A 27547-nucleotide genomic window follows, 5' to 3' on the forward strand; every position below is an offset into this window, starting at 1 on the left:
CCAATCCTCCCTCTCCCAATCCTCACATTTTCGCTGAACCGTGCATACATGCATGCGTGTGCCACACACATACACTAGCGCCTCATGGCAATCTTGGTACAGCGGTAGCGTGGGAGCACCGCCATGGCAGCAAGACACCGGCATCCGACGGCTTGCGCTAACCCGACATGCTGTCACCCCGCGTAGACTGCCGTGGGTTGTAAATTAGGTTAGTGGTGGTAGCTTGGTGGGGTAGATGCTGTGTTTCCAAGGTTTAGTATAAGTACTATAGGAATGAGGCGGAATGTGCATGTGGGACAATAAGAGGGTCTATGGGTAGTCGCCGCTTTTTGGTAGAGATGGATAGGAAAGACTTTTGTGAGTGTGGAAAATTGGTTTCGGTGATGAATGAGGGGTAAAGGGTCCATCATTGTGGGTTCAGGGTTCCATAGATCTGTAACGGTGTTCTTACTGGTACCCCTAGGGTCCACGACGCTTGACCAACCGCGCGATTACCCTTTTTTCGGGATGCCTCTGAATTTCTAATTCCAGGGTCCAGTACGTTTATAGTGTGATTGAAAGAACATCATTCCTATCCCAACCCCTATCTCCTTATTAGTACCATGGTACGCATCCTGGGCGTACCAAACTATCCCACCCCTCACATACTATCCTCACGCCATCTACTCCTAACCTTCTGCCACCCTTCCATCTCACCCTTGCCACCCCTCTTCTCCAGCCCCAACCCCCTCTCCACCCACTCCTGACTGCCCATCTCACTGAGACGACTCAGCGCACGCGCGAACGCGAAACGTTCCTCGTCGCCAGAGAAGATGGATGAGTTTTTTAGCATGTCCATGTTCATGCCTAGGTCGTCCATTAGGTTGCGCATTACATCTGAGATTGCTTCTGTGCTGGGGGGACGTTAACCTCTCAGCTAGAAGGGAACAGGGGGAGGGAAGAACTTACTCTGGCTCTTGGGATTTGTTGGATGAGGCTTGAGAAGGGCTAGATGTAGATGTGGCGGCAGCGGGTAAGGTACCGGTCTTTGCAGACGCGGTGACTGCATCGTTCATCTCGGATTCGTCTAAGAACAGGGCTGTCAATGGGACTGCAGTTGTCATCACAAGCTTCGCCTGCTCTCAGTCAGCTCCAATCCATCGCACCTCATATAACCAAACTCACCCTAGACTCATAAACCGCATCAATAAACGTGATGAACCTCCTCGCCAAGTCCCTACTCCGGTAGTTCATACCAGGTACCCCGGTGATAATGAAAGCCTCATACTGCCTCGTCAACTCCAAATAATCAGCCGCGCCGGTCGCACGCCCAATGATGTCGTCAAAGCTAAACACAGCACACTTGCCGCTTGCTTTCGGCACGCGAACCTCCCTGCCCCAGACCTCGTGGACAGCAGGATGCGGGGGGTCGTTCTGGAAATCGCCTAGGAAGCGGAACCAGCGGTCTACGTGCGTAGTGGCCGAGGCGTCAAGCGGGTGGTGGTATACGCCCGAAGGCGGACGAGGGATCTTGCGGTAGTCGGTTGAAGAGTCCAGATTAAGGACTGTGAGGCGCTTTTTCAAGAGATTGATGCAGGGGATGAAGCTTTCGCGCTGGATGCCGTTCTTGTAAAGGTCGTCTGGGTGTCGGTTCGAGGTTGTTACTATGACGGTTCCGTGGGCCATGAGGGATTCCATTAGGCGCCGGAGGATCATGGCGTCGGCGACGTCGGTGCATTGAAATTCGTCGAAGCAGAGGACGCTGGAGCGTTCGGCGATGTGGGCGGCGACAAAGGGTATGCTGTCGATGTCGTTGCCGTGTGTCATCTTCATCTTGTGGAGGTCCTTGTGCACGCTTTGCATGAAGGCGTGGAAGTGGATGCGCGTTTTATTTTGGATATTCGGGGGGAGTGTATCGTAGAATAGGTCCATCATCATCGTCTTCCCTGAGCCTACATCTCCAAACATGTATATGCCCTTTGGCAGTGTTTCGGGTATTGGCGGTAGTGGAGATGTCGGTTTCGGCGACGTGAGGAATGAAAAGAGCGACTTCTTGGGCGGTTGCAGAGACTCGATTGTGGGCTGACGTACGGGCGGTTGTGCGTATGATTTCAACATGTCGTGTAGGTCTTGCAGGTTCTTGATGATACCTCGCTGGTGTTCATCGTCTCGTAAACGTCCGGCCTCGACTCGCGCATCGTACTCAGCCATGGGTCCATGAGTTGTCTCCGGCTCTTCGGGTACATCTACTCTAATCAGCTTTGGCTAGAATCTCTTGTAACTTTCCAGCCTACACTGTTGTGCTGCCTGCGCATATCTTCTGCATGCTCCCGGCGCAAAGAGACGTCCGCTCTGACCCGGCGCATTGCCTCGTACTCTCAAAGTGCCCTGACAACCCACGCATATTGCTCGTCTACCCCCATGTCCCGATATCCTCCTTCCTGCCACTACTCGTGTCGAACGCGGTCCAGCGCATCGCGAAAGCGTCCTCAGTCCCCGCAGAGCCTCGGATGAAGTCATGTTTCGAGCGCAGGACTAAAATCTTAAAAAGAGGCAACAAAGCAAAGATGTCAACTATACGCCCATATCATGGTGCAAGAGGAAGCGCAAGACCTGCCACGCGAGCAAAGAGACCCAGAACTGTGGAGCGACAAGCATGTGCCGGCCATGGTTTGAGGTCCCGCGGGGGGTTTCTCGCCCAAGCCTCGGCTTTCATTTCCGACTTCCGATGCGGCTGAAGTAGGGACAAGTCACACTAGAGTTGATCCACGTTCAAATCGTCCATTTCTCCATATAATCATATTACTTCATCCATCATTGTGTTCGATTCATCATGCATCCTCCACTGCAGCCACACTCTCATATCGTCCTCCATCATCCCCGCCGCTCCTCTGGTATCTCATCTTCGGCACCTCATACAGTCTAGTATAATCCACTCGCTCACCACCCAACCTGGCATACCCGCTTTCTTTTGATCCAAACATCGGACTACCGTCGCACCAAAACTCTTTGCAGTTGGTAACAATACCTCTTGAGAAGGGATTGCCCGCTCGTTGTCGCCGTCTCCGTTCTCCTTGACTGCCGTTGAGGGCAATGGTGAGGAATGTATCTATGCCAAGGAGACGTTTCCACTGCTGCCAAATAGAGGCTTTGGGCTGGGGACGCGCGGGAATGTCGCCTGTATCCTGACCAGAGCCAAACCCATTTGTTGTGTTGCCACTACCAGACACTTCTTGAGTTGTGTCACCAGTCGTGACAAACGTATTGAGTGCATCCGCAGGTGTTTTGTTATGTAAATGACCGCGCATGCTCTCGTACGTGGTGAGGTTACGTGCAATTTGAAGGAGCTGGACGCAAAGGAGCATAGTTACCCATGTGAGTTGGAAAGCTGCCCATATCGTCAAAACAATCGTGAACGGATCCTTGTTCAGAATCTTGCAAAGCTCTGGTGAGATGACGGCACACTGCAAGAAGTCTTTGGGCGCGTCGCGAATTTCCAAGTCTGCAAACATCAGCCATATCCCTATATATGAAGGGAAGACTTACAGGCAAGTGCCAATCTCACAAAACAAATGATGCCAACCTCCAGACACAGTATGTACATGACGAAATGTCGATGGTTGTTGTTGGCTACACAGTTGTTCACCCATGGGCAGTGGCTGCTGCTGTTAGCGTCGTCTTCCACGTCGACTAGTCCACTTACTGGTCACTCTTTGCAACACAACGCTCGCATCGCTTGCAATGCTTACTACGCAAAGGCTTCCGTACCATACAATTGACGCAAAAATGTACCTCATCAAACTGCCGTAACTCCATGAGCTCATCAATGACAGCCTTGGACGCACTCCTACTAGAAGATTTAGGTACAAAACCGGGGTCTGTGGTCATGGTGAAGAGGTAGAAAAATGCGGTAAGTCCGTAAGCTGCCGCGAACATGAAGTTGAGAAAGAAGTTGGTCCGGATCGTTGCAGGAAGAACCGTCGTGACCCAACGAAGGCCGACCCAAAATAGTGTTCCGGCGAAGATGCCAGCTAGGAAAGGCTGCCATTCGTCAGTTCAGTGGTACCAACTCACGCGCACAACTCACAGTATGATGTATGGTCCTCATATTCGAGGGCGCCCAGTGTAACAGCTTCTGTGCGCCCCATTGCATGACATATGCAACAATCAACGCTAGGGGTATTCCCATAAATGCCGGGTAATGGCTAACAAGATAAAGCGCAAAGAAGAGAATGGCAAACGGCCAAACGAATATGAAGCGGTTCAGAAACCATCTGGTATCCTTTACGCCTGGAAGTGGAAATTGTCTTGGATTCCCGTTCCTGTCAAAGCCAGCTTCTGACAGAGCACGACGCCATTGCCGTGTAGTGTTCATTTCCTGTGCCGTCATCTCCGGTGTCTTTCCGTCATTGTTCTTCGCAAATCGATCCGCTCCGTACTCAAGCAACTTCTGTATCGACCCCTGGCTTCCCTTGACAAGCGCCCAGTGTAACGCCGTAAAGCCTTGATCGTCCGTCGCATACACGTTCGCGCCCCAACGCAGAAACAGATCCACACAGGAAGGATAGCCTTTGTATGCCGCCCACATAAGCGGCGTATGGCTCTGCGGGTCGGGAATGTCTACGGGTATGTCCTGATGCAGGAGCATGACGATCTGGAAGACATTCCCGTCCAGAGTCGCGCTGTGTAGGAGGTTGAAGCCCTGGTCGTCGGTAAGGAGCGGATCGGCGCCGTGATCGAGGAGGAGGTTGACAATGTAGTAATTGCAGCGCTTGGCTGCCCACAGCACAGGAGTTGCGACGGCATCACCGCCCTTTGCGTTGATGGGGGCCCCGGCTTGGATGAGGAAGTGGCAGAGGGCGTAATGATTGTTAATGGCGGCCCACTACACACACATTAGTTCCCTGGTTCTTGGGCTACTGAGAATACGCACATGTAGCGGTGTTATGCCCTGCTCGTCCTTGTACGTTGCATCGTACTTGCCGCCGTCGAAGAGTTTCTGTATAGCCGCAATCTCACCCAGTCGTGCCAACTGCATGATATCCTCCTCAACAGGAAGACTGGGCTTATCCGTCATCTCCTCAAGTTCATGGTCGCCTGTGGCGGTGCCGTTGCTTTGGGGTTGAGCACCCGACGCCATCTCGGGGGTCCGCGACGTGCTGTGTGGTAGCGATGATTCCGGATCGCTGCGTAACGCCTATGGAGGGCTTGGGCTTGTTTCCTGGCTAAAAGTTTGTGTAAAGGGGACATAGATTGGGCTATCGCGTGCTGACAAGACTATATACAAGACAGGCTGAGGATGTGAGACTTTGCGGACGCGGAAGATGCGGCGTTCGCTATTTCCTAACCGCGACCAATGCGCTCATAAGACATCCCTGCGCCCACTAACGCAAATCGTGGCGGTGCCACGCAAGCCACCTCCGCTTGAGCCTGCCTATGTAGATAAGCCTGAAACCACCTATTTTATCACGTGATATGGTGAGACCGAAGGCCTCGGCCTAAGACTGCATCATTCAATGGTCTTGACAATTCCCAAACACAGCAGTAGACTAAGTAAGACTATAACCCCGGGAAAAGTCTCGTGTCATCATTGCAAGCTAACGACCTTGTATTCTACGCCAACATACTCTGGAATTCACTCCCCTCCTTGAGCATATCTTCCGCTCTGCCGGCCTTGATCAATTTTCCCTTTCCAAGTACCACACAATAGTCCGCTTCCCGCACTGCCTCCAATCGGTGCGCAATCGTAATCACCGTACTGCTCTTCATTTCCTCGCGCAACACGCTCTGGATCCTTTGCGCAGTCTCGAAATCAATGCTAGCCGTAGCCTCATCCATGATTAAAACGGGGCTTCTCCTCAACATTGCTCTGGCTAGTCCAACAAGCTGGCGTTGACCTTGCGATAATCCTTTGCCGCCGCCTTCGATGCTGGTGGAAAGAGTCCAAGAGTATTGGTCACCGCCAATTTTCTGGAGAACAGAGAGGCAGGACGCGTCTGAGTAGGCTGACAATGGGTCCAGGTTCTTGCGCATGGTGCCTTGAAACAGTACTGGTTCCTGTGCAAGGAACGTTACCCGACTCCGGAGCGCTTGCTTGTTGACAGTCGAGATGTCAATACCGTCAATGAGAATTTTCCCCTTCTCCGCCACCATGGTCGCGAGGAGGGACAGTGCCAATGTTGACTTGCCACTACCTGTACGTCCAATAACTGCCGTATTGGACCCGGCGGGGATCTTGAGCGTTACGTTCTGGAGTGCCGGTTCCAAGTTTTCTGCATATCGAATCGTCACATCGTCAAACTCAATGTCCCCACTATAAGTAGGCCAATGTGCTGGGGGGTCAACAACGCCCGGTGACTCCTTTTCAACGTCGAGGAGCTCAATTACTCGTTCCACACTGGTAAAGTCCATCTCCAGATTTCCGTAGACTCTGCACATGTACTCAGTGTGTATGACGAATTTGCCTGCTGTGATGAGTACAAAGGCAGTGAGACCGGGACTGAGACCGGTGTATACTGCAATCAAAGTCATGATGAGCGTAGAGCTAGCAGACATGACACTGAAGCGTAGCGCAAGCCACGCCTGTAACGACCAGTAGAAGTGGTCATTCTTCTGGAAGTTGTCCACGACTTCGATGACGCGAGCTTGGAAGCGCTGCTGCGCATTAAAAGCACGTACCGTGGTAAGCCCTTCGACAAGTGCGCCAAAGTTGCTCATTAGTGGGGATAGCGAGACCATCTATTCGACATCAGTATATTGCTTCTAGTGAGAACCGTAAAGCTTACCTCCAGTCGCCTCAACCCCTGGGATGTTGGTAGAAAGCGGAAGAAATAGTACACGAAACCGCAGCACAGCACAACACCGAAAGCCAGAAACGCTGGTGTCGAAGAGAAAATAATGACAATGGCACTCAGCCAGCCGATGACTTGCCACGCAAACACGATGAATGCGTTGCTCAAATCACCGTCGATGGTGTTCATGTCGCTCGTCAATCTGTTCATCAGTCGTCCCACCGGTGTGACGTCGTAGAAGCGGAAAGTGGCATGGGCAACGCGAGTCACTGTTTCTTTGAAGATGGTCTTCGCGGCATGATATCCAACGCCGAACATGATCAAGTTGGTCCACCAAAACAGTACAGCAGTTGCAGCAACAAAGCCGAAAAAGGTCCATAGCCACGGAACCACGTCCTCAGTTGCCGGAGGTAGGAAATCAAAGAGCCCTGTATGGTCACCTTCCTCGTAGCTCTCGGCCCATGATTTGATGAACCAGGTCTGCGCTACATCCAGAACACGGAAAAGCGCCATTACCAAGATGGCAACAGACCACCAGTGCAGCGTGCCTGCTTTGATATAACGCCAGTATACGCTCCACTTCACGCCTCCTTTTGCGCGATGCTCATCTTCGATAAATTTGTCGGGTACCGCCGCCGCCTGTTCCTCTTCACGCTTCTTTGCATCCTCTTCGGACTCGGTCTCATTGGTCTGAGTGCGTTTCAGGCCATTGGCATCCTCTGCTTGTGTTGGTTCGTGAATCTTCGCGCAGCCATGCTCCAACTGCACCCATTGCTTCGCTAGGCCGTGGCATAGTTCTGTCCGATGTGTAACAAGGATAGTCGTTCTACCTTCGAGTAATGAGCCGGCCAACAGCTTCGCAACAATGAACTCAGCCGTCTGATGATCCAGAGCTGATAGTGGATCGTCGAGGAGCAGTAGTTTCGCACTGCTATATATAGCGCGAGCCAACGCCACACGGGCCTTTTGACCACCTGACAAGCCGATGCCATTCTCGCCTATATTGGACAAGTCTCCGTGTTTGAGCTCGGCCATGTCAGGAAGCAAAGCGCATGCCTCCAGTGTCTGTTTGTAGCGGCCTTCTTCGTAGGGGTATGAGAAGAGTATGTTGTCGCGAATGGATATACTCTGTAGCCACGGAGTCTGCGCGCAGTATGCCACTACTTGATCAGGGCGCACAAGCTCACCTGCTGTTGTGTCAAGTTCACCGAGCAAGGCCTGTAGCAATGCTGTTTTGCCAGCAGCGACCTCTCCATAGATTACAGTCAGCCCAGGAGGAAATGATAGTGTGATGTCTTCGAGCACGTTTTTATCCACCCCAGGCCAGGCGAATGATGCGCCATGTAGGCTAAGCTCAGCGGTTCCCGCAGGCACAACATCAGCATTTTCTTTGTTTGGCTCGGCCATGAATTCCTCAACACGGCTCATGGCGACATAGGCATTGAGCAAGACCGTGACTAGTTGTGGCAAGGCCCGGAGATAGCCCTCCAAGAGGTTGAACAAGTCGATAGCAGGAAAAATGAGATCGATGCGCAAGTCTTGGCCTGCCAATTTGGTGAAGGCGTAGAATGCTACAGCTGGAAAGAGCCCGGAACCGAATCGTAGGATAAAGGCGAGCGAGGTCGTGAAGAAGATGTTGAGGACACGGAGATGCAACTCCTTCTGGCGAGACTCGAGAACACCTTCTAGCCATGCGCCCTGCCAGCCATACCAACGAAGATGTCGGATCGATTCGATAAACTGATTCACTCGCTGGAGCTTTTCGTCGGTAGCCACTCGGCGCTTCTTCTCAAAGTACACCTGGAGACGTGCAATACCGATGTTCAATAGCTGCGATGCACCCAAAGCTAAGACACCGAGCAAGCATGCCCAGCCTAGCATGCGCCATATTAGTATTGTCGCGAATATGGCACCAGCGGGCTTGATAATGATGTCAGAAAACTCCCAGAAGCGTTGCACTATCTCGTAGGCGTCGTTTCTCATCAGATTCAAAATCTTGCCCATGGATGCAGGGTCCTTCTCTTCCTTAGTCTTAGGCTTCTTTGCAAATATCGATGTTATACGCTGTAACATGTTCTGGGACGGCTTAGACACCTCCTGAGCATCAGAGGCTTGTCCATTGCTCGCTCCATTACCTTCACAGTTTCTGTGCCCATTTGTGGCACTTTCCTCGCTTTTCTGTTTGGCGCCTAAGATCTTGCGGTGTAGGGTCTTCTCGTAAAGCATTGTGATCAGTTCACCTCTGCATCTCTCATATGCTCGCCGCTGGTACCACAAGACGAAGACGTTCAATTGGGCAGATGTCAGTCGCAGAAACAAGGTTATACAGGCGTAAGTGATGGTTGCGGTGCTGTTACGATGTCTCATTGAGGCGAGAACGCGTTGGAGAAGTACAGGTGTGAGGAGAGCTGATGTAGTCAGAACCAGATAGTTTCAACGGCTAAGAGCTGAACTCACTTGCACACAAACGAATGGCATTTAGAACGGTTGTGCGAGCCAGATCCATACCATTCGCCACGAACACTCGCCTAGTCACGGAGCCCTGCAATTTCCTGAAGGCCTCGTGCAGCCGCGCGTGCTTGAATTCCCAGCCGAGATCCCATATGTCTTCATCTTCCATATGACGAGTCACTCCCTTTTTGATTAGTGGTTCCATCCAGGACACAGTCATGTACTGCCATGGAGTCAGATTGTCTTCAGGAGTGCGAAGCTGTATCGTCGGAGTGCCAAAAACGGGGCTAATGTCGTGGTTTGGTAAAACCGGGTCTCGCAGGGGCATATTGAGGACTATAATGATGCCGATCGTAGCCGCTACAGGGGCAATGACCCAAGGAGTATTTTTGATCATGAATTGGGTCTGTTTATGAGACAGAGACACTAGTCTTTCAAGCAACAGTGCTGTGAAGAGCGGCAACAATGGCAAGAATGCCTTTCTCGGACGCTCGACTATGATAATGCTGGCCATGATCGCCTGCAACCTCATTAGTTGTTGGTCATACGCAATTGGAAGTCTACTTACCCATGCAATCGCCGGATATATAGCCATTGACTCACGAAGAGGAAAGAATACATTGAGGACCTGGGACATAAGTCCAATCGCAGCGATCGCCAAGAGGCCAAACGTTGCAGAGGACGACTTTTGACTAGGAGATTCCTCGATTTCATCATGTTTCTCATGCTTCTCCTGTGAGAAAGGCTTCGTCCACTCAGGCCAAAAAGACCTCGTGATTCGCAGTGGGTATCTAAGCAATAGCAAGGCTGCCAGTATTGCTGGTATCGTCGCAAGAAACGGCAGGGCACATGGCGTGAACCTGGCCGCTCTCGTATCCTATCAAGTCAGAAAACGTGAATTGGTGATTGAAGGACTTACTAACCCAGAAACGATGGCAATGGGAAATAGGTGGCAATTCCGAAAACGACGAATTCGTCGAGAATGGGACTTGGAAGGACGCCATGTTTATCTCGACAGCACTTCCTTCCACCTGAGGCCCAATAGCTGGACCAAGTAGTGCATGTAGACAATGTCTAACTTTGCTAAGCACCAGCGAAAATAGCTTGCGTGAAGTGAGATGAGTTGTCGGTGAACATCTCAAAGCGCGATGGACTGCCTACGGTCCGAACTCCAGGACGCGCTAGTTACTAGCACGCCCCACACTGCCCGTAAACGTCATCATGTAAGCTAGCGGCCACCGAAGCTGGCCACCCACTGAAGCTGGCCACCCACTGAAGCTGGCCACCCACTGAAGCTGGCCACCCGCCCAGAACTCGGCCACCCATTAAAAATCAGCTTAACTAATTCAACCTCGTTACAATCGCCACTCTGTACATATAGACTAAAGAGTTTAAGCTGCTAATTTAGCTGCTGCTCTCTCTGCTGTTTTTTCTGCAGCGTTACTATTATTTTGTAACTCTAAAAGAGCAGACGCCTACACTGCTACTATAATTGTTTCTATATCTGCAAAGCGTTAATTTAAATTTATATAAACTTTCTTTCGTGGCTGCTAAGGCTTAAGAGCCTTAAGTTAACTATGTAGTCTTTTGTTCTCTGCTTCTAGCTGTGCTTGTGATGGGCTAGACCCATGTATGCCTACTTGTAGGCTGAGAGAGAGCAGCGCAGTCATGCCTCCTACATAAATACGCAAGCTGAATCACGTTGATTCAACTTGTGCATGCCTTTTGCGCACGCGTGGTGCATGTAGTTGTGCCGCTAGTCTTATAGACTCACGCTGTTAGGGTCTCACAGGATCAGATATTTAAAACTGTGTTGAATTACAAAGTTTTTGCAGTACCGAGTTTCTAAGAAACTTCGGTAGAATTAAATACATGTGTGGGGCAGCGGGGCCTCGGCACCCGAGGCGCCGGCGTGGTCCGTGCTCAGAACACCAAGGTTCCAAACCATGACACGTCCCCCCTCCAAAATGCTCAAAGTCCCGACTGAGCGTTCAAACTTCCATTGAAAACACAAAGCAGGGCAACGGCAAGCTGCCCGTTGTCGTCATAATCATGAAAGGTGGCGTGAGGCCCAGGGCGCCCAGGGTTGCGGTCGTGAAAGTCCTGGACTGACTCCTTGCTGCCGCGCAGGTTGAAGTAGGGTTGCCAGCCTTCAGACTGGTCGTTGCCGACCCATTCAACTTTGTACTGGAGGCAACCACGGCGGCCAGTATAGGGGTCGTTCATTGTATTTCGTATGCGGGAGTCTAAGACTTGAGCGATAACATACTCTGTGTCGCCCTCATCGTTCAAATGGACTTCGGGGGGAGCGTTGTCGTTAGCTCTGGGCTGTCCAGGTAGAGCGTCATCCTCATATGGTTGGAGCAGCCACGGATGAAAAGCGGGAAAAATGTTCTTAAGGCTATCTGGCAGGTCTAGCTCATAGGCCATGTTGTCAATAACACGGGTAATCTGGTAGGGACCCATATTCTTGTGGTCTAGCGACTTGACTGGCCTTTCGGTCTTAATATGTTTAGCGTTGAGGAGCACCCAGTCGCCAACAGCGAAGCGGGGGGCTGGATGGCGGTGGACATCAGCGAAGTCTTTCATGCGTTCCTGGGTCCAGGCGATCTCATCGCGGAGGTACCGACGGGTTGCGTCAATGCGGTTTGTGAGGGAGTCAGCAGCGCGCCGCTGTGCTGCAGCTGGGGTGGCGTTAGTGATGGCGTGGGCTGGTTCTAGGCCGGAGCGAGGTTGGTAGCCCTTTGTTGCTTGAAATGGGGAAACTCCAGTAGCGGAGCTTATAGCGGAGTTGGCTTCGAATTCAGCTAAAGGTAGGAGCTGGGCCCAGTCATCCTGCAGGTAGTTCACGTACGAGCGCAGGTACTGCTTCAAGTCCGCGTTGGCGTTTTCTGTTTGGCCATCTGTCTCAGGATGATAGGCAGTTGAGAGCTTTGGTGCTGTGCCGACGCGGTCGCAAAGGCGGCGCCAAAAGTGGGATGTGAATTGGCGGCCTCGGTCTGAAACTAGGGTCTTTGGGTAGCCCTCTTCTCTCCAGATGTATTCGAGAAACTTGTCGACGATAGTTAGTACCTCCATGTTCTCAATGGCGATAAACTTCTTCTTCTTCGACAGCCTATCCACGACCACCATGATGTGTCGGTATGAGTGGCCGCACCACTTTGAGGGTGGCAGCGGCGTAATGAAATCGATAGAGATGTCCGTCCAGTATTTCTCTGGCACAGGCAATGGGTGCAGGAGGCCATGCTTAGCGTGGCGGTTGACTTTGGAGCGCCGGCAGGTGGTGCAGTTGTTAGTGAACCTTGCGATAGTGTCGGTCATGCCTTGCCAATAGTACCATTGGCTCACCTGCTGGTATGTTGTGGTGCGACCCCCGTGCCCTCCTGGCAGGGAGTCATGGATATCTTTTATAATGCGGGTCCTCAGTTTCTCGCTGAATGGGACAAGAAGGCGGTTATAGCGCATAAAAAGCTTTCTCTCAGCGTTGGTTTCAAGATCGCCCAGTTCCAACCGCACACCTTCAGCAATAAGGTGGTGAGGGATACGTCGATGGCCGTTGTTGAGTGCGTCGCGGATAGCGGTAAGGCGGGCGTCTGTAGGGTAGAGGGCATCGACAATTTCTTGGGTAGTCATTTCATCGGCTGCTACAAGGTCGTCGTAAGGGTCATGTTGTCCTTGGAGAGTGAGGCGGGCTAGCCTAACCATGGCGGTGCCCACGCGTGACATGCCTTCTCCGGATTCATGCATGAGGGATAAGATAGAGGGCAGGTCGCACTCGGCTTCTCCTAAGCAGAGGCCAGCAAGGCGGATAGCTTCATGGCTGCCTCCATCCCACCGGTGGTCGCCAAGGATGGTCTGACACTGGTGCTGGACGCGGTCGTCGGTGACACTCTCAGGCAGGTCACCTGTCCTTCTGGTGAGGCTGTCTGGCTTCGTGCCTTGTTTTCCAGGCCGATACTTGACTTTAAAGTCGAATTCCTCTAAGAACTCGGCCCAGCGGGCTTGTCGGCGGTTAAGGTGGCGTTTAGAGCGGAAGTATTCGAGGCCTCGATGGTCAGTAAGTACTTCTACTGTGTCGGCGGCGCCTGCGAGCTCCGGGCGCCATTCCTCGAAGGCGCGGACTATTGCCAGCAGTTCCTTGTCGTAGATCTCATAGTTGCACTCCGTAGGAGTCATCTTTTTGGAGAGGTACGCGACAGGGCGTATAGTGTCGTCGCTTTGAATTTGGGAGAGCACTGCAGCGTAGACGTAGTCAGAGGCGTCGGTTTCCAGGATGCATTTGAGGTCTGGGTTAAAATGGGCGAGGACCACCTCGCTACAGAATGCCTGCTTGAGCAGGTCAAAGGCTCGCGAAGCTTCGGGGGTCATTTGAAACAGCTTTGGATCTCCGCGGGTGAGATGGGTGAGAGGTTTGGCGATATCAGAGAAGCCATATATAAAACGGCGATAGAAATTGGCAAAGCCAAGGAAGGCTTGGACATCCTTGAGGGACTTGGGTAGAAGCCAGTCCTGTATAGCACTGACCTTTTCTGGGTCCATCTTTATACCGTTCGGTGTGATAATAAGCCCAAGAAACTTGACTTCTTCTTGGAAGAATTCAGATTTCAGGATGTCCATGGGGAGCCCAGCGTTGGACAGGCGTGTGACCACTCGGAGTAGATGGTCATCATGCTCTTCCCTTGTTTCGCTGAATATGATGACGTCGTCTAGGTAGGCCATGCAAAATTCGTCCAGGTACTCATGGAGGACGTCGTTGATGTAGGCTTGAAATGTTCCAGGGCTGTTGCACATTCCAAAGGGCATTACGGTGTACTGGTACAGGCCGTATGGCGTAATGAACGCTGAGAGGTGTTTATGCTCTTCTTTAATCCGGATTTTATTGAAGGCGGCGATAACGTCTACCTTAGAGAAGAATTTGGCCTTGGATAGCTTGGTGAGCATGTCGCGTATCAACGGAGGGGTGTTACGGTTCTTGATGGTATGGGCATTAAGTCCTCGATAGTCCACGCAAATTCGGATACCTCCTCCAGGTTTCTTGACTACTAGGAGGGGGCAGCCCATTCAGAGGTGCTACGTTCAATGTGGCCTTTCCGGATCATATCGTCAATGTAGAGCTTCACAGCTCGGGCTTCGTCGCGGGATAGCGGCCTTAGCCGCTGTGATGAAGGGCGAGGCGGTTTTCCGGTTTCGGGGTCTAACTGGATTTCAATAGCGTGGTCCAGCTTGTCTCGCTGCGGAGGGATCTCATCGGCCTCTCGTGGGTCGAAGCCATGGTAGAGGGGATGGAGGACCTCTGGCAGCTTAGCCAGGATTTCCTCTTTACTCATGTGGGGGCGCTCCATTCGATCGCGAAACTTTTCAAAGTCTTCAGGGAGGACTTTGGCTCCTGCCGCACGCAGCAGTTGGGTATCCGTCCATTCTTGGTCGGTCATATTGCAAAGTCTTTCAACCTCTTCCATAGAGGTTAGGCAGACCTGTTCTCCTCTTGTCACTGAAATGGCGGCCACCCGGCTTGAGATAAAAGCGATGTCGATAGGCGGGGGATGTTGAGGAGCCTTAGGATGGCGAGCTTTTTTAAGCTCATAGGCTGGGGGCGCTGGGTGTTTGCGGTGTCGGCTACTAGCAGCCATGCATGGCTTGTGGTTTTCTAGGCAGTTGCGAATGCAATGGTCTGAGTTGAATACTATTGACATAGTGTCCCAGTTTACCTGGGGGTTGTGGATTTGAAACCAGGGAGTGCCAAGGATCATTTGCACTCCGCTAACTTTGGTCACATAGGCAAGGACTTGTTCATGGTGGGTGTCGAAAGTTACGTGTACCCGTGTCATATGGGTAACGTTGGCAACTTGGGTGCCGTCTGCGAGCTCCAGGACAGCTGGGTCTTGGAGCGGAATTAATTCGTATTTGTGTGCGCGAGCATGAGATTCATCAATGAAGAGAGAAGCACAACCAGAGTCACCCATGAGTTCTACGTGTGAGGATGGTTGTTGAGAGGGAGATATCATCCCTTTGAATACTAATTGCTGACCTACCATAGGGAGATAAGTATTGCCACGAATAGCGGCGGCTGCGATGGCGGAGACGCGAACCCGTGGGGCAGCAGGGCGTTCCAGGTTCTTGATCCGGTCCAGGATTGCTTGCAGTGTGGGGTCAGGTTCAGTGTCGTTGTCGTCGCAGTCTTCGGCAGTAGGAGAAGGGGGCGTTGTAGGTTCAGGTGTATTCAAGGGTTCTTTATTGAGTTTCTCAGGCTCTTGGGGTCCCTGGGGGCGACTTTCGCCAGGGACTACTCGTTTTCCGAGCGGGCGTCAGAGGCGGCCGCTGGAGGAGTAGGGGCTCGGACGGCGTTAATGCGTACGGCGGCCTTAGGGATAGGGACGCCGGCGGCCTTGCGGGCTTCGTTCAAGGCGGTGAGGACTTCGGGGTAGCGGCCCATTGAAGTGAGCTTGTCCATGTCCTTGCAGGGCGCGTCGTCGGAGTTAGACTTGTGGCCTGCACGGGTGCACTTGAAGCAGCGTTCCAATTCAGCTAGGACCTGGGTCTCCATGACAGTGCGCTCCCTGTAGGGTTTGTTGATAATAAATTGGTTGGCTCCGCTGCCTTTGGGCTGCGCGTTGTCGGCGTTGCGATTGCGGTTGCGGTTATTGCCGCCGCCGCCACGACCGCTACCTCCACTATTACCCTTGCTAGGGTTGTGAGAGGGCTGGAGGGCGGAGTGAAGTTGTTCGAGGTGTCGGAGCTTGTGGCTGAACTTGGCAAAGTCCTTGGTGAAGGTGTCGTCGCTCATGAGGTGCTCCGCTCGGCTGCGCCACTGGTCTGGCAACTTCTTGTAGGCTTGCAGAGTCTTTTCCTCGTCGTCCCATTTCAAGGGAGCGACGCCGGCTTTGAAGCGGGCCAGGTAGGAGGTGATAGTCTCACCAGGCTTCATGAAGCCTTCCTTTTCGTAGAAGTTGTGGGCATCTAGGCGGGTATTCAAACGGCCGTAGCAGGCGTCGAGGATATCCCACGCTTCTTGTGCAGTATGGAACTCGTCTCCTTCGACAAACCATCCGCTCGAGATATTATCCCAGGCTACGCCGGTGGTTTTCATGCGGATGTAGTCTAGTTGCTCCTCCTCGTTGTTGGCGAAAGGGTACGGATGGGCACGGAACCAGCTCTGCATGTCGAGTTTCCATTTCTGGTAGGTAGAGGCCTTTGTGCCTGTAGGGCCCTCAAAGACCGCGGGTTCAGGTTGTTTAGATCGTCGCTGCGTTGTGGCGGGCAGCGGAGCGTCAGGGCTAAGTTTGGTAGCTGAGCGGTGGCGGCGTACGCTAACGGGTCCATCTGATTCGTCAGAGATGGAGTCATGCGGTTTGCCGCGTAGAGATGGGCGCGCGGTGCTAGCATAGGCTTTAAGCTTTTCTTTGGTTTCGCCGTGCGCGGTAGACTCTTGGTTAAGGGCGGTCTTGTACTCCTCCTTGCGCTGGAGGTAGCGTTCGGCTCGTCGCTCAGCGGTGTCGAGTTTCGACTGGAGGTCTTGGTTGGCTACGTGGAGGCTGCCTCTCACCTCTTGAAGCTGGTTTGTAAGGAACTTTACCTGCTTTTCGGAGTTGAGTTTGGCGACGCGCTCGTCGATGAGGTCTTCCTGAGCGTCCGTCAGGCGCTCTTGAAGATTGGCGAGGTCGTTATGTAGGGTGTGGACGGTGTCAAAGCAGAACTGGTAGAGTTTCTCTCCAGCTTCCGTGGTTGAGCCTTTAACAAAAGCTTCGTCAAGTTCTCCTACTAGCCTGGGCTCGCCGTTGGCGTCGTACTCATAGGCGGCTAGAGTTGGCTGACTGCCTTGAGGCAAGTCAGTTTTGGGGATTACGTAGCCAATGACTTTGCGGACGGGCTTTGAGGTAGTCCCCTCTGTGCGTGGCGTAGGCGAGGGTAGCGGGTCCCATGTAGGCGGAGAGAGGGCGTAGCTAGTATGGTTGCCGTCTTCTGTTTGGTACGTAAAGGGGTTATCAGTGCGCTGGGCGTCCGACCGCTGTCGGAGAGCGGGGTACTGAAAGCCTGCGCGGCCGCGGGTTGTAGTGACGTTAGGCGGGGACGGTTGAAAGGAGTCGCTAGAGTCTTGAGCGTCTACGACAGGTGATAACGGGCGCGATGGTACTAGATGGTGGATTTGGGTAATGTCGGCCTCGTCGTTATCTGAGTCGGCGTCATAGCCCTGCTGCTCTAGCTGCTCGTTTTCCGAAGGCGCCAGGTACAGCTGGGTTGCTGATTTGGCGTAAGTTGGCGGACCCGGTAGCGCGTGGCAAGGCGCTGCTGCGGGCGGTGGAAGCCACGGTAGGTCTAGCGAAAGACCTCGCGCTCTTACCGGGGCTGATCGTTGCACCGGCGGTAGGGTTGGCGTCGCTGCCCGAGGCGTCTCCCACATGGGGCGCGTCGGCGGCATTGCCGTCTGGGAACTGGGTGGACATGGCGTTGGTCTACCGTGTCGCGGGAACTGTGGGGATCTGCAACTAGCCGCACGCGCTGGGTTGCTATTAGAGCGCTGTTAGAGCGCTGTCAGAGCGCAGTTAAGGCGCTGTCAGGTTAGGAGCAACTGGCCAAGGACGCCAGGTTGCTGTCAGAGGCGTTTAATGGACTGCAAAAACGTGTTAGGGTCTCACAGGATCAGATATTTAAAACTGTGTTGAATTACAAAGTTTTTGCAGTACCGAGTTTCTAAGAAACTTCGGTAGAATTAAATACATGTGTGGGGCAGCGGGGCCTCGGCACCCGAGGCGCCGGCGTGGTCCGTGCTCAGAACACCAAGGTTCCAAACCATGACACACGCCCGTTACAGTGTTGTGCGAGTATTTGCTACTATAATAGCTTTACCTGCTTTTTAAATAAGCTAGTAAGTCTTGCGGCTAACACTCTCGTTCCTGTGCAGCTCTCGCTAAGTTATAAAAAGATCACGAGGTCCACGAGGGGTAGATAGATAGCTCTTAGCAGGTTAAGCTTGATTCTAACGTAGTGGCGTAACAGGCCTCTAAGCTACCTGTGAGGAGTTAACTACCCGCTTAATGTTTAATAGACAGATGCCTGTAGTAGCCTATCTAGCTCGTACTACTCTCTTTGTGATGGATCAAACCTACGATCCCTCACGCGATCACGTGCCATACAATCACGTGCCACGCTGGCAGTTGGCCCGTGCGAGGAATAATAAAGTTCCCCTCGTACTTGTATATAGATCTGTACACACAATCTCACTTATTAGAGGCATCCTAACTATTGCAGTGTACTAGTGCCTTTACAATTAGGGATTTGGTAATGACAATCTAATCCTATATAAACGATAGAATAACTAAGTATTAATCTAGGCATAAAAAGAACTTACAAGAGAGTTGACTACAACGAGTGTATCAAGGGAGTCCTCTACAACTATATACTTGTTGCCTTTGTTCTGTGCTATTACAGCTAAGGCCTGCTATCACCCTTAGGTTATGCCATTACTTGTAAGGGGCTACGCTCAGGGAGCAATCGCACAGGTATACTGGAGTTGTATTCGATGGGGAAGAGAACTACAAGCTATCTCGTGCTAAAGGTTATTTGGAGAGCGGCTTAGAATAACCTTCTACCTATAGACTGTGCGGATGGTCTAAGCGTTGTTCGGACTAAGATATTATTAAGGATTTACTAACTAGGCTCTAGCCTATTACAATACCCCTCTCCTCCTCTCCCTTAGGGGGTGTCTTGGAGGAACTTTTCTAGTAAGCGCCCCTCTTCGTCCTAAAGGTCTCTCGTGTAGGTCTCCTAGCGATCTAAAGCTACTATATTACCTAGAGTATTTGCTAGTTTAATTGTTAGTTAGTAGTATCCTTTCTACTTTACCTTAGGATATAGTTTCTACCTACGCCTTCTACGTTTACGTAGCTCGCTTAGAATTTCTTCTATAACCTATTCCTTTTTACCGTTAACTTATAGTAGTAGAGGTTAGTAGTTATCTTATTCTTAGCTTAGTAATAGGTCTAAGCTAGCGAGGTAGAGTCTATTAATATAGAAAAAGGGTAATAGCCTAGAGAGGTATCTAGCTTAACTAAATAGCTATTAATTACTTTAATTACAGTCGGGTGACAAAAAGAAAGAGACTTTTTAAAATTTACCTTTTTCTAAGCTCTATATCTAAAGAACTAGACTAGCTAGACTAATAATTTTTAGTTCTCTAGAAAGCTAAGAGCATTGTCTTTAAGATAAGTTACTAAAAAGGATTCTAAGTAAGCTTACGTCTGCGTAACTCTAGTAGTGTTTAAGAGTAGAAAAAAGTAAGCTACAAATCTAAGTATAACTTTTTATCTACAGTATCGTTTTAGCTAAAACTCTTATATGCTATTAAGTACGTATAGATCTATATAATGTTCAAATTAGAAGTTATTCTACTTGTGTTTGCAAGAGTAAGGCTAAAAAGAAGTTTTTAAAGCTTTTTTTATATTAAAGTAGCCAAAGCTAGTTACTAGTACCTAGCATACCAACCTCTAGCTGCTTTTACTGCTAGATAACGCCTAGGTAAAGACCTAATACAGTTATCTATTACCTCTTGCGGTAATTGCTCCCACTCTTCTAGAATTACTGGTTTAAACAATTCTACTGCCTTAGTACTCTTACCTACGCCTAAAGAGGCACTAGGTCTTTTTACTAGCTTATTCTTAAGTAAGCTCCAAACGTTTTCTATAGGATTTAGATCTAGGCTATAGGCAGGATGCTTAAAAAGAGGAACTCTATTCCTAGAGAACCAAGAGATAACTGCTGGCGTTTGATGGATCTTGGCGTTATCCTGCTAAAATTTCCAACCTAAATAGAATTAATTCTTAACTTAAGGAATAAAAAGAAAATTTCAAAAAATATCAAGAAATTAAAAAGATATAGTCTTTTAAAGTAAAAAAGAAAGACTTCTTACTTACCTCTTTTAAATAGAGATTTGATAATAGGCACAAGTACTTCTCGTATGTAACTTGTATTTGTAAATGTTCTAGAGTCCTGTTGTCAGATAATAGCACTGTTGAAGATGAGAGCGTACAGACGCTGGGTTAGACTAGCGCGACCAGGCATCTGAGAGAGCCAATCGGATCACAGGAAGGCTTGGCACCCCCCCTGGTGTGCCCACAACCGTAGACAGAACCAACACACAATCAATAATCAATATTATCACCATTTTTACCTATTTCATCAGTATTCCAGACGAGAGTGAATATCTGACACCTGTAGAGATCTAGTTATGTGTAACTTAGATCTTCCACCTATCGAGATATCGTGGGCTATATCTCTATTAGTAAGCTAGATAAAAATGTACTTAACTCCTGGAAAAATACAACATTTTTTAAAGAATATTTTAGCTTATTTAGATTTTTTTTAAACTCACTTAAATTGGTTGTTTGGACCTGTTCCTTTCTAAGTCGCTTATTTCTTCTCTTTCTAACGTATTCTTGCCTAGCACTATACCCATGCTGTATAGAAGACTCGCTAGAGAATATGACTTTGCTAAAGTTTATATTTTTAAGAATTTGAAGTGTCTTCTTAGTGTGAGGGATCGATCAAGAAAGATTGGATTTGACAAGATACAAGCTATCGAGCTATCTACGTTGTGAGCCCGAACTTATGCTGTGGGCGCCAAGGCGCTAGTCCGATAAGATAAGGATCTTATCGATATGGGGGCCATGGGCCGAGCGAGTCTATGGATCCGTAACATTACCCCCCCTTTCAGAAGACGGTTGCACCTGCAAGCCGTGAATGTCTTTTATTTTATGACGCTGTGCTTGATGCCGAGCAGTTATGTTGTGTCTCATCCTTCGGGTCCTTGCTTCTGCTTGGAGACAGACGTCCTGAGTTGTGCCACCTTCCCAGGTCCAAGCTGTGCCATCAGTGAATGCGAAGGTGATAGGGCAAGCTCACAACTGTCTAGTACGCTAACAACTTCAACATCATCGCGACCAAGTGAATATGCGGCGACTAGGTTGAGATACAACGCTAGGTCTCGATACAGTTCGTGAGGTGGGGGCTTGTCGGGATAGAGACGGTGAAAGTCTTCAACCGCTTCCTCTGCGCCCCACAGGTCTGTATAGTCTTGCCATGCGGGCGAGGCATTCCAGTCTGGGGAGTTGGTGTACTTAACCTTATACTGGAGCATGCCTTTCTTGTTTGTGAGGGTGTCCTTGCGTCGTTTATCTATGCGACAGTCGACGACCATGTCTACGTAGTAGTCGTGCTCTCCGTCAGGGTGTTTCTCAGCGATGACGCCCTCACTTGGGCGAGCTGTTTGATCGGCGTCCAGGTGTAGTAACCATGGGTGGAACACTGGATGGACTTGTTTGTAGCAGTCTGGTAGTGCGAGCTCGACTGCATATCGGTTGGGCAAAGCTCGCACTTTGTATGGGCCAAGGTTCTTTGCGCTGAGACCGCGGCTCGGGCGCATCGTAGGGATATTGCGGGCATCAATATAGACTTTGTCACCGACGCGGTAGTCTGGAGCGGGCTGTCTGTGCTGGTTGGCGTAGTGTTCCATCTTGTTTTGGGACCAGCGAAGATTTTCTTGCATGAAACGGATAACGTCGGCCATCCTTTTCACCGTGCCTCGGGCGTCTTCGCGGAGCAACTGTTCTGCGCGTGAACGGGCGTCGGTAATGGGCGAGTCTTCGGTGACTAGTTCCGATCCCATGCGAGGTAGGTAGCCCTTGGTGGCAAGCGCGGGTGCGACGCCAGAGGACACGTTTTCTCTGTTATTGATGGCGAGCTGGGCTAGTGGCAGCCAGTCTACCCAGTCGTTTTGCATATAGTTCGTGTAAGCACGCAGGTAACACTTTAGTCCGGCGTTGGCGACTTCAGTCTGGCCGTCTGTTTCTGGGTGGTAAGCTGTAGAGAGCTTTGGTGTAACACCCAGTCGATGACACAGCTCCTTCCAGAAATGAGAGACGAACTGTGACCCTCGGTCAGACACAATTGTAGTAGGGAAACCTTCCTCTCTCCAGACGTAATCGACAAATGCTCGGACAACAGCATCAACTTCAAGGCTGTCTAGGGCGATAAACCGTTGCGACTTGCTTAGCCGGTCAATCACGACCATGACATGAGAGTAGGTGCGTCCGAATCTAGTACAGTCTGGCAGGGGTGTGATGAAGTCGACTGAAATGTCAGTCCAGAATCGTTTCGGTACGGGGAGCGGGTGCAGCAGTCCCTGCTTGCGGTCTCTGTATGGCTTTGCGCGTCGGCAAACTACACAACTCCGGGTATACTGAGCGACTGTGTCTGTCATGAGCGGCCAGTAGTACTGTTGGCTAACTAGGTAGTAGGTAGAGCGCTTGCCGCCGTGGCCCGCCGTGGCGGTGTCGTGGAACCGACGGACGATGTCTTTGCGAAGATCGTCGTCGTAGGGGATGAAGAGTCTGCCGCGGAAGTAAACCAGACTGTTGCGGATTTCGCAGTCCTGTAGCTCTAGCTTCAGCTTCATTTGTATGGCGACAGTGTGGGGAAGGTGACGGGCGCCGTCTGCCTTTGCTCGTATTATTTCTTGTAGTGTGGGATCGACGCGGTAGGCATTTACGATCGCTGTCATAAGTCCATCGTCAGGCGCGTTCTCCCCCGGCACCCGTGCCAGGGAAGCTGGCGCAGCAGCGTGAGGGATCTCAATTGTCTCCCCCTTAGGCTGGCTGTCCAAGGCTACGTCTGGGGTTGAGTCGTCATCCACCAAATCATCGACGCCATACGCCTCCTCGCTCATTAGATATAGCATGCCTGCTAGCGTTTGTACCTCCTCCGCGTATTCGAATAACAGCGCCGCGAGTTGAATTGCTTGTCGGGCGTCGTTGTGTGTGTGCGTGTCTCGTTTGATGACGTCGTCGACGCGGTCGGGGCCGAGGATCGTCTGGGTCTGATGTATGATCCGTGGATCGTTTGGGTTCGTGGGTGTGTCGCCGGGGCGTCTCGTCAAGGCGTCGGGTTTGCTGCCTAGTCTGCCTGGTCGGTAAGTGATCTTAAAGTTGAATTCGCTCAGAAACTCAGCCCATCTTGCTTGACGCCTGTTGAGTGCTTTGTTGACCATAAAGGTCTGTAAGGTGGCATGGTCTGAGATGACCTTCACCGGGTCCGAGGTGCCGGCCAGCTCTGGTCTCCATTCCTCAAAGGCGCGGACGATGGCCATAAGCTCCTTGTCGTAGATGGCATAGTTGCACTCAGCTGGTGACATCTTTGTGGAGATAAAAGCGACTGGTTTTAGCACTCCGTCAGTCTGGACTTGGGACAGCACGGCTGCTGTGACGGTGTCGGAGGAGTCTGTTTCGACCCAGGTCTCAAGCGCGGGGTTGAAGTGCGCGAGGACCGGGGCGATGGTAAATGCTTTCTTAAGCTTTTCGAATGCGTCGTGGGCAGCAGATCCTTGGGCGATAGGAAAGTTCAGCTTGACGTCGCCGTTTGTCCCGCGGGTAAGATCCGTGAGCGGCCGCGCGATATAAGAGAAGGCAACAATAAACCTTCGGTAGAAATTTGCGAAACCTAGGAATGCTTGCAACTCTTTCAATGTTGTTGGGGTGCCCCAGTCGAGCACTGACTTAACCTTGGCGGGGTCCATTTTGATGCCTTCAGTTGTAAGAATGAGGCCCAGGTATCTCACCTCTTGGACGGCAAACTCGGACTTGTCAATGTCTAGATGAAGTCCGGCCTCACCTAGACTCTCGATAACCTTGCGGACATGAACCTTATGCTCTGCCAAAGACGCGCTGTAGATTAGGACGTCGTCGAGGTATGCAGAGCAGAACTCGTCAAGGTAATCGCGTAAAACCTCGTTAATGTAGGCCTGAAAGGTACCTGGTGCGTTGCAGAGTCCGAAAGGCATCACTAAGTATTCGAATAGGCCATACCGTGTTAGGAAGGCAGTCTTATGTTCGTCGCCTTCCTTGATGCGGATTTTGTTAAAGGCGGCGATGACGTCGACCACGGTGAAGTAGGCGACGTTAGCTAGCCGCGCGAGCGTTTCTTTAATCATCGGAGGAGCGTTCCTGTTCTTGATAGTGACGGCATTGAGCGCTCTATAGTCCACGCAAATGCGGAGTCCACCTCCAGATTTGCGGACGACGAGCACAGGCGAAGCGAAGTCTGACTTGCTTTCACGGATCTCACCGCGTCCTCTCATGTCCTCAACATAAGCTTTAACGGCAAGGCCTTCGTCCTTACTTATGCCGTACATCTTAGCGTTTGGGTGTTTTGATCCGGGGATAATGTCAATGCTGTGGTCGACCGCGCCTCGTCGAGCGGGCAAGTCTGTCGTGGCGGGATCAGGATTAAATCGGTGGGCGAGATCGTGGAGCCATTCGGGCAACTTGTCTAGGACCTCGTCGCGAGTTTTAGCGGGCGAGTTCAGCTTCTGGTGGAACTTATCAATGTCTTCCTGAGATAGGGCGTTCATGTCCATGGCAAATAGTGAGGCGAAGACGCGGCTAGCCTGGGCTCTCTCGTCGGCGTCATCGCTGTCATCTTTGTCGAGTTGTTCAAAATCATGTGGGTACAGCCAGATAGTACCGTTCTCTGGTCGTGATGCCAGTGCGGCAGCGGCCTCACCTGACACATGGTGTATGTCCATGTTCGCGTAGGTCGGGTTCCGTTCTTTGGCTTTTGCTGCGGCCCGTCGGTGTCGACTGCTGCGAACAGTGACTTGCTCGCCTTTGTGTAGGCAGTTGGCGTAGCAATGCTCGCTGTTGAAACGCATAGTTTTTTCCCTCCAGTCGATGTGTGGATTATGCTCTTCTAGCCATGAAGTGCCGAAAATAAAGTCGTAAGTCGTCATAGGTACACTGTAGAAGAGTTCCTCGCTAACGTGTTCAGCGTGGGAGATGGGGGCTAGGACGCCGTGTGTGATAGGCGCCATGGCGAAATTGCCGTCGCCAAGTCGTAGTTGCAAAGGTTGTTTAAGCCGAAACGTCGGCAGGTTATGTCGTTGCGCAAATAGTGTGGAGATACAGTTTCCAGTAGCACCAGAGTCAGTCAAAGCTTCCGTATCAATATAGCTATTCGAAGTGGCGACCTTGCACTTGAAAACGAACTGCTGGCCTTGGACAAGCTGCTTGCCTTTGACCATAGTGTTCGCGCTCAAGACAACGTGTCTGTCCTCTATAGCCTGGGGAGGCGTCCAGTCCTCCAATTCTTGTAAACAAACGCGTAAAGTGCTAGGTGTAGCTCCGGTGAGCGGGGTAGTTTGGGTATCAAGGGTCGGTGAAACAATAGGGGGTATCGCTAACAAGGGTTGGACTGGTAGTTGTGGCTTTGACTGTGACTGTAACTGTATCTGTGGACCATTTTGGTGCGGTCCCCGGGGCGTCTTTCGCCGGGGACGGCTAGTTTTCCGACTCGTCGGTGGCATCGACGACTGTGGCCTGGAGGGCGGCGTTGGTGAATGTAGCTTTGAGGGCAGGGACGCGGCTAGCTGGCACGATAGAGCCAGACTTGCAGGCTGCTGGGACGTCTGCGTCGGTCGGACGATGTTTCTTGCCGCTGACATTTGCCGTGCCTCCGCATTTAAAGCACTCGCCTTGCTTACTCAACGCGTTGAGTTGCGCGCGCGTGCGACCGTAGTTGTTACGCGTTGTGGAGCCGCTGCTATTGCTGTTGCCGTTGCCATTACCTCCACCACCAGCGTTAGACGTGTTGCGGCCGGTTCGGGTACCATTATTTCCGCTGCTCTGGGTGAGACGTGAGAGCTGTTGCTGAGTGCGGCAATTCTGGGCAAACGCTTCCCAAGTATCACCATGGCGGAATTGTAAACCTGCGTTACGACCAAACTTCATGAGTCGGATCGCGTGCTGGATCATTTCGTTGTCGCCCAGGTTCAATGGTGCGACTGTAGAGGTAAAGCGGGCTACCCAGGTGTTAAACGATTCATTGTCGCGTTGCTTTAATCCTCCAGAGCCGCTGTCGTGTAGCGCTGCGCTGGCTTCGGTGACCTTGTCGACCGTGTCAAAGATGCGATCAAGTTCCGTGAGGACTTCTTCCGCTGTCACGTAGGCGTTACGAGCTCCGGGTGCTGCTCTATATTCCACCTGTGCAGCGGCTGGTCCTCGCAAGTGGTCAATCAGGTAGTCGAGCTGATCTTGAACAGTTGTGTGGATAGTAGTTTTGTTTAAGAAGTTCCTGGCGCTGCGGCGCCAATACTTGTAGTCCTCTTTGTCGGTGCTGTCTCCGCGAAAGATGTCAATATCCTTCAGCTTTGCACCCGTTGCAGTGAGGTTGTCCGATACAGCAGACCGAGCTAGGGGTCGGTTTTTCTGATGATGTGCCATAGGGGGAGGCAGCATCAAGTCGTGAGTGCCAGTGCCAATGAACGGGTTCGCAGTCATTGGAGGAGGGGACGACTGGAACTGAGCTGGGCGCGTGTCATATAAATTTCCATTCGTCGGGACGCCCGCGTGCTGTTGCAGGACACTCCTCTCGTTGTAGAGGTCGCTAATCTGGGAGTAGAGCTTCACGTTTGACTCGCGCGAGGCTGCAAGCTCGTCTTCGAGCACTGCTAGCCGTGAAGCGTAGCTGTTCTTAGTAGTGATCATGCGGTTGCATTTCTGGGTGACTTGGGCAAGCTCGTCTGCGGCGGCAGCGCGAGCTTGCGTCTGGGCGCGCTCCACGCGGGCGTCAGCTGCTTCTTGTTGTACACGGGCTTCATTATGTGCTTGGTCTAGCTGTTCGGCTTGTTCAGCTATCTGACTAAGCAAATCTGCTAGGTGTCCAAAGACACTCTCAGCATGTTCAGCGATGCAAGCGGTGAAGTCGTCAACGTTCCTCATGTCCGCGAGGATCTCGCGCTCATCGTTGTCGTGGATGCCATAAAAACGTAGATACATGTCATCCGTGTCGTCGTCGTAGCCTAGTTCTATAGAAGTCTTATCCGCTGGCTTAACGGCTTTCTTAAGAGACTGTCTACAAGACTGTCGTCGGCGTTCAGCGGCGTTGACGTCATTGCCCTCGTCCTCGCTGTTGCCTTGGCCGTCTCCACGGCCAAAAGTGACCTGTCTCTTGCGGGTGGCGAGCTTCTGTCTAATAGTCGCCTTCTCCGCTTCGGTGAGGTCGTCGTCATTCTCAAAGTCGCCGTACTCAAGGTGCGACTCTGCTGGAATGGTTTGTGTGTCGTTCTGAGCACCCTGGTCGTGGGCATCCTTGCTCGTCTCGTTTAGTCGGGCCATCATCGGCGGCAGCGCTAGAAGCGGCGGCGGATCTTTTCTGGCAGGTGGGTACAGCTATGCAGCTGGGCAATCCAGTGTCTTCCGCGGCGGCACTCTGCGGCGGCGGGTCTTTTCTGGCAGGTGGGTACAGCTATGCAGCTGGGCAATCAGGTGTCTTTACTACGGCGG

At 51.6% G+C, this 27547-nt stretch overlaps 7 protein-coding genes across 7 annotated transcripts; all 7 read right to left on the minus strand.

Annotated features, from left to right (window-relative positions):
• Positions 1–640: 640 nt before the first annotated feature.
• Positions 641–2190, minus strand: PtrM4_070290 (uncharacterized protein; the record flags this gene model as incomplete). The annotated part of the gene is made up of 3 exons (XM_001933699.2): positions 641–893; positions 949–1115; positions 1165–2190. 3 exons carry the CDS (start codon positions 2188–2190, stop codon positions 641–643), a joined length of 1446 nt encoding a protein of 481 aa, XP_001933734.2.
• A 620-nt stretch (positions 2191–2810) lies between these two features.
• On the minus strand, positions 2811–5119 carry PtrM4_070300 (uncharacterized protein; the record flags this gene model as incomplete). Its single annotated transcript, XM_066105893.1, has 5 exons — positions 2811–3481; positions 3526–3638; positions 3683–4020; positions 4067–4864; positions 4913–5119. The coding sequence occupies 5 exons, from the start codon at positions 5117–5119 to the stop codon at positions 2811–2813; spliced, it is 2127 nt and encodes a 708-aa protein (XP_065964520.1).
• A 473-nt stretch (positions 5120–5592) lies between these two features.
• On the minus strand, positions 5593–10225 carry PtrM4_070310 (MdlB, ABC-type multidrug transport system, ATPase and permease component; the record flags this gene model as incomplete). The annotated part of the gene is made up of 5 exons (XM_001933697.2): positions 5593–6717; positions 6765–9178; positions 9228–9741; positions 9790–10098; positions 10145–10225. 5 exons carry the CDS (start codon positions 10223–10225, stop codon positions 5593–5595), a joined length of 4443 nt encoding a protein of 1480 aa, XP_001933732.2.
• Positions 10226–11192: 967 nt separating this feature from the next.
• PtrM4_070320 (uncharacterized protein) lies at positions 11193–14162 on the minus strand (the record flags this gene model as incomplete). Its single annotated transcript, XM_066105894.1, has 1 exon — positions 11193–14162. One exon carries the CDS (start codon positions 14160–14162, stop codon positions 11193–11195), a length of 2970 nt encoding a protein of 989 aa, XP_065964521.1.
• A 101-nt stretch (positions 14163–14263) lies between these two features.
• PtrM4_070330 (UBN2 multi-domain protein) lies at positions 14264–17662 on the minus strand (the record flags this gene model as incomplete). The annotated part of the gene is made up of 4 exons (XM_066105895.1): positions 14264–15481; positions 15577–15746; positions 15900–17459; positions 17560–17662. 4 exons carry the CDS (start codon positions 17660–17662, stop codon positions 14264–14266), a joined length of 3051 nt encoding a protein of 1016 aa, XP_065964522.1.
• A 3344-nt stretch (positions 17663–21006) lies between these two features.
• On the minus strand, positions 21007–25287 carry PtrM4_070340 (uncharacterized protein; the record flags this gene model as incomplete). The annotated part of the gene is made up of 1 exon (XM_066105896.1): positions 21007–25287. The coding sequence occupies one exon, from the start codon at positions 25285–25287 to the stop codon at positions 21007–21009; it is 4281 nt and encodes a 1426-aa protein (XP_065964523.1).
• Positions 25288–25874: 587 nt separating this feature from the next.
• Positions 25875–27382, minus strand: PtrM4_070350 (KfrA-N domain containing protein; the record flags this gene model as incomplete). The annotated part of the gene is made up of 2 exons (XM_066105897.1): positions 25875–25888; positions 25954–27382. The coding sequence occupies 2 exons, from the start codon at positions 27380–27382 to the stop codon at positions 25875–25877; spliced, it is 1443 nt and encodes a 480-aa protein (XP_065964524.1).
• Positions 27383–27547: the final 165 nt, after the last annotated feature.

This window comes from Pyrenophora tritici-repentis, chromosome 2, assembly GCF_003171515.1.
Source record: "Pyrenophora tritici-repentis strain M4 chromosome 2, whole genome shotgun sequence".
Lineage (NCBI taxonomy): Eukaryota > Fungi > Ascomycota > Dothideomycetes > Pleosporales > Pleosporaceae > Pyrenophora > Pyrenophora tritici-repentis.